The sequence below is a fragment of the Psammomys obesus genome, unplaced genomic scaffold (genome assembly GCF_907164565.1).
Source record: "Psammomys obesus unplaced genomic scaffold, mPsaObe1.curated_primary_1811, whole genome shotgun sequence".
NCBI lineage: Eukaryota > Metazoa > Chordata > Mammalia > Rodentia > Muridae > Psammomys > Psammomys obesus.
This window is the reverse complement of record NW_026589421.1, coordinates 1-3424: the sequence shown is the minus strand read 5'-3', so window position 1 is coordinate 3424 and position 3424 is coordinate 1. Positions and strand designations below refer to the sequence as shown.

Below are 3424 nucleotides of genomic sequence, written 5' to 3'. Positions count from 1 at the left end.
TTCATCATTATCAGTGGGAAGGGAGGGCTGTGTCTGAACACACAGACCAACATCATGATGGAAGCTGTGAAGACTGAGGAACATCAAAAGGATCCTGAGGACAACAGTCTGTCCCAGTTCCCATCAATGAGAGGCTTCTCTAAATGTGGGGATTGTCCCCACACCTTCGCACGACAGTCCTATAAATGCAGGCTGCCTCCTCATCTCTACCCACTGAGCTCCTGCTCACCAATCCTCCAGGTGACCCTCAGCCATGAAGACACTTGTCCTCCTCTCTGCTGTTGTCCTGCTGGCCTTCCTGGCCCAGGCTGATCCTCTGCCAGCACCAACTGAGGAGACTAAAACTGAGGAGCAGCCAGGGGTAGAGGACCAGGATGTGTCCATCTCCTTTGGAGGCCCAGCAGGGCTTTCTCTTCAGGATGCAGGTGAGTGGTGGTGCCCAGTAGGATGCAGGCCTGGAGTCTCCTGAGAGAGGGTTGAAGGTGTGGCCTGGAATCCCAGCAAGAGTAGTCTGCTGGAGGTAATTGTTTCTGCTCATCTCTCGGATATTCACTGTCATATCATAGAAGTAACAGTGAGAGTCAAAAAGTTTACCTGATTTTCTTTTTTAAGTTTTTTTGATCTAAAAATTATCTGTGGAATAGATTAAAAATATAGAACATATTGATTAGTACTTTTTTATACCTGATAATTTTGTTGTAGAAATAAAAATCTTCTTTGCTTAAAAGAATAGATTTAGGAACCATTTACCAATGCATGAATGTGTTGGGTTAGGAAAACACACAAAAACGTGAAGGACTGTGAAATGGGTGTTGAGTCCTGCATGGGATCAACACTTGTTAAATGTCTTATTTTCAAGTGTTTGAAGTGATCATGGGGCTGGCTGTGATGTCACCAAAAACAACAGACCTACTCTGTGCCCTGCACAGTGGATAAACTATCGCACATGGCTACCTCCTTACTTAATGCCTGATGCTCTCGCTGTGTCCTCAGGCTCAGGAAAGTTCTTGACATGCTACTGCAGAAAATCCTGCAAATTTTTTGAACGTGTCAACGGAATCTGCTCCAAAGGTCCAAAACGCCGCATTTTCTGCTGCAGCTGAGCATGGAGACCAGAGACAAGATGACCATGTATTCTGAAACCTCATGACCTCTCATTACCCTTATACTGAGCCTCAATTGTTTTTCCTTCTCCAATAAATTTCTTGCAGAAAAAAAAATATGTTTTTGTATCTCTTTGATGTTTTCTATGTGGCTTAGTCAGGTCAGGACTCCTCCCACTCACACAGCAGAATCTTCAGTGAGTTACAAAACAAGTCTTGGTTACATTTTAACAGTCAAATCAAGGACAAACAGAAGGTCAGCTACAAAGTGACAAGACACCAGAACGATTAGCTCTAGATGCTTCTCTTGTCTTTCAATTCTATTTAGTTCTTTAGATTAGGCTGCCATCAAAAATGTGTCCCACATTTTTAGGATCCATTTTTTAGTTGAAGGACATTCATGTTTTGCCATTTTCTACCTTTTGTGGACACAGCAGCAATGAACATGATTGAGAAAGTGTCTGTGGAGTAGGATACTGTGTCCTTTGGGAATTTGTCAAGGTACAGCTGTGCCATGGAGACTTACTTACAATCCCCTGAGAATTCTCCACTCCGGTTTCCATGATTTCTGCACCAGATTGTAATCCCACCAACAGTGAAGGAGGGTTCTGCTTTCCCCATACCCTCGCCTACATTTGTTTTCAGTTGTTTTCTTGATCTTGACCATTCTGCCTTGGGTTAAATGATGCATTTGACCCACATTTAATTAGCATTTCTTAACTTAAGAATGTTGAAGATCCTTTCCCAGTCTGTAGGCTGTTGGTTTTTTCTGAAGACAGTGTCCTTTGCATTAGAGAAGCTTTTCAGTTGCATGAGGTCCCATTTATTGATTGATGACCTTAGAGCATGTACTGTTGGTATTCTGTTCAGGAAGTTTTCTCCTGTGCCAATGAGTTCAAGACTCTTCCCCACTTTTTCTTCTAAGCGATTTAGTGGGTCTGGTTTTATATTAAGTTCATAGATCCACTTGGACTTTAGTTTTGTGAGAAATATGGATCTATTGGCGTTTCCCTACATGTAGATATCCAGTTAGACCAGCATCATTTGGTGAAGATGCTCTATTTTCCATTGTATGGTTTTGGCTTCTTTGTCAAACATCAAGTATCCGTAGTTGGGTGGGTTTATTTCTGGGTCTTCTATTCGTTTCCATTGATCCACCATTCGGTTTCTATGCCACTACCATGGCGTTTTTATTACTATTGCTCTGTAGAACAGCTTGAGACAAGACACCAGAGGTATTAGCTCTAGCTGCTTCTCTTATCTGTCAACTCTATTGTTCTTCAGATTAGATTCGCCATCAGAAATATGTCCTATATTTTTTGGATCCATTTTTTAGCTGAAGCATATTCAGGTGTTTGCCATTTTCTACTTATTGTGGACACAGCAGCAATGAACATGATTGAGAAAGTGTCTGTGGAGTAGGATACTGAGTCCTTTGGGCATTTGCCAAGGTACAGCTGTGCCATGGAGACTTACTTACAATCCCCTGAGAATTCTCCACACTGGTTTCCATGGTTTCTGCACCAGATTGTAATCCCACCAACAGTGAAGGAGGGTTCTGCTTTCTCCATACCCTCGCCTACATTTGTTATCAGTTGTTTTCTTGATCTTGACCATTCTGCCTTGGGTTAAATGAGGCATTTGACCCACATTTAATTAGCACTTCTTAACTTAAGAATGTTGAAGATCTTTTCCCAGTCTGTAGGCTGTTGGTTTTTTCTGAAGACAGTGTCCTTTGCATTAGAGAAGCTTTTCAGTTGCATGAGATCCCATTTATTGATTGATGATCTTAGAGCATGTACTGTTGTTGTTTGGTTCAGGAAGTTGTCTCCTGGGCCAATGAATTGAAGACTCTTCCTCACTTTTTCTTCTAAGCGATTTAGTAGGTCTGGTTTTATATTGAGGTCATAGATCCACTTGGACTTTAGTTTTGTGAGAAATATGGCTCTATTGGCGTTTCTCTACATGTAGATATCCAGTTAGACCAGCATCATTTGTTGAAGATGCTCTATTTTCCATTGTATGGTTTTGGCTTCTTTGTCAAATGTCAAGTATCCGTAGGTGGGTGGGTTTATTTCTGGGTCTTATATTTGATTCCATTGATCCACCATTCTGTTTCTCTGCCACTGCAATGGAGTTTTTATTGCTATTACTCTGTAGAACAAATTGAGATCAGGGATGGAGATACATCCTGACAATCTGTTGTTGTACAGGATTGTTTTGGCAATTCTGGGTTTTTGGTTTTTCCATAAGAAGTTGAGATTTATTCTTTCAAGTTCCATAAAGAATTGTGTTGGTATTTTGATGGGAATTGCATTTCA

General features: G+C 41.3%; 1 protein-coding gene across 1 annotated transcript; it reads left to right on the top strand.

The window, feature by feature from the left end:
• Positions 1–193: 193 nt before the first annotated feature.
• On the top strand, positions 194–1222 carry LOC129674985 (alpha-defensin 24-like). Its single transcript, XM_055605038.1, has 2 exons — positions 194–425; positions 994–1222. Exons 1-2 carry the CDS (start codon positions 254–256, stop codon positions 1101–1103), a joined length of 282 nt encoding a protein of 93 aa, XP_055461013.1. The 5' UTR covers positions 194–253; the 3' UTR covers positions 1104–1222.
• The last annotated feature ends 2202 nt before the right edge of the window (positions 1223–3424 follow it).

Coding starts and splice junctions, on each gene's coding strand:
- LOC129674985 (XM_055605038.1), top strand. CDS start 254: ATGAAGACACTTGTCCTCCTCTCTGCTGTTGTCCTGCTGGCCTTCCTG. Junction 426..993: donor GCTTTCTCTTCAGGATGCAG/GTGAGTGGTGGT, acceptor CTGTGTCCTCAG/GCTCAGGAAAGTTCTTGACA.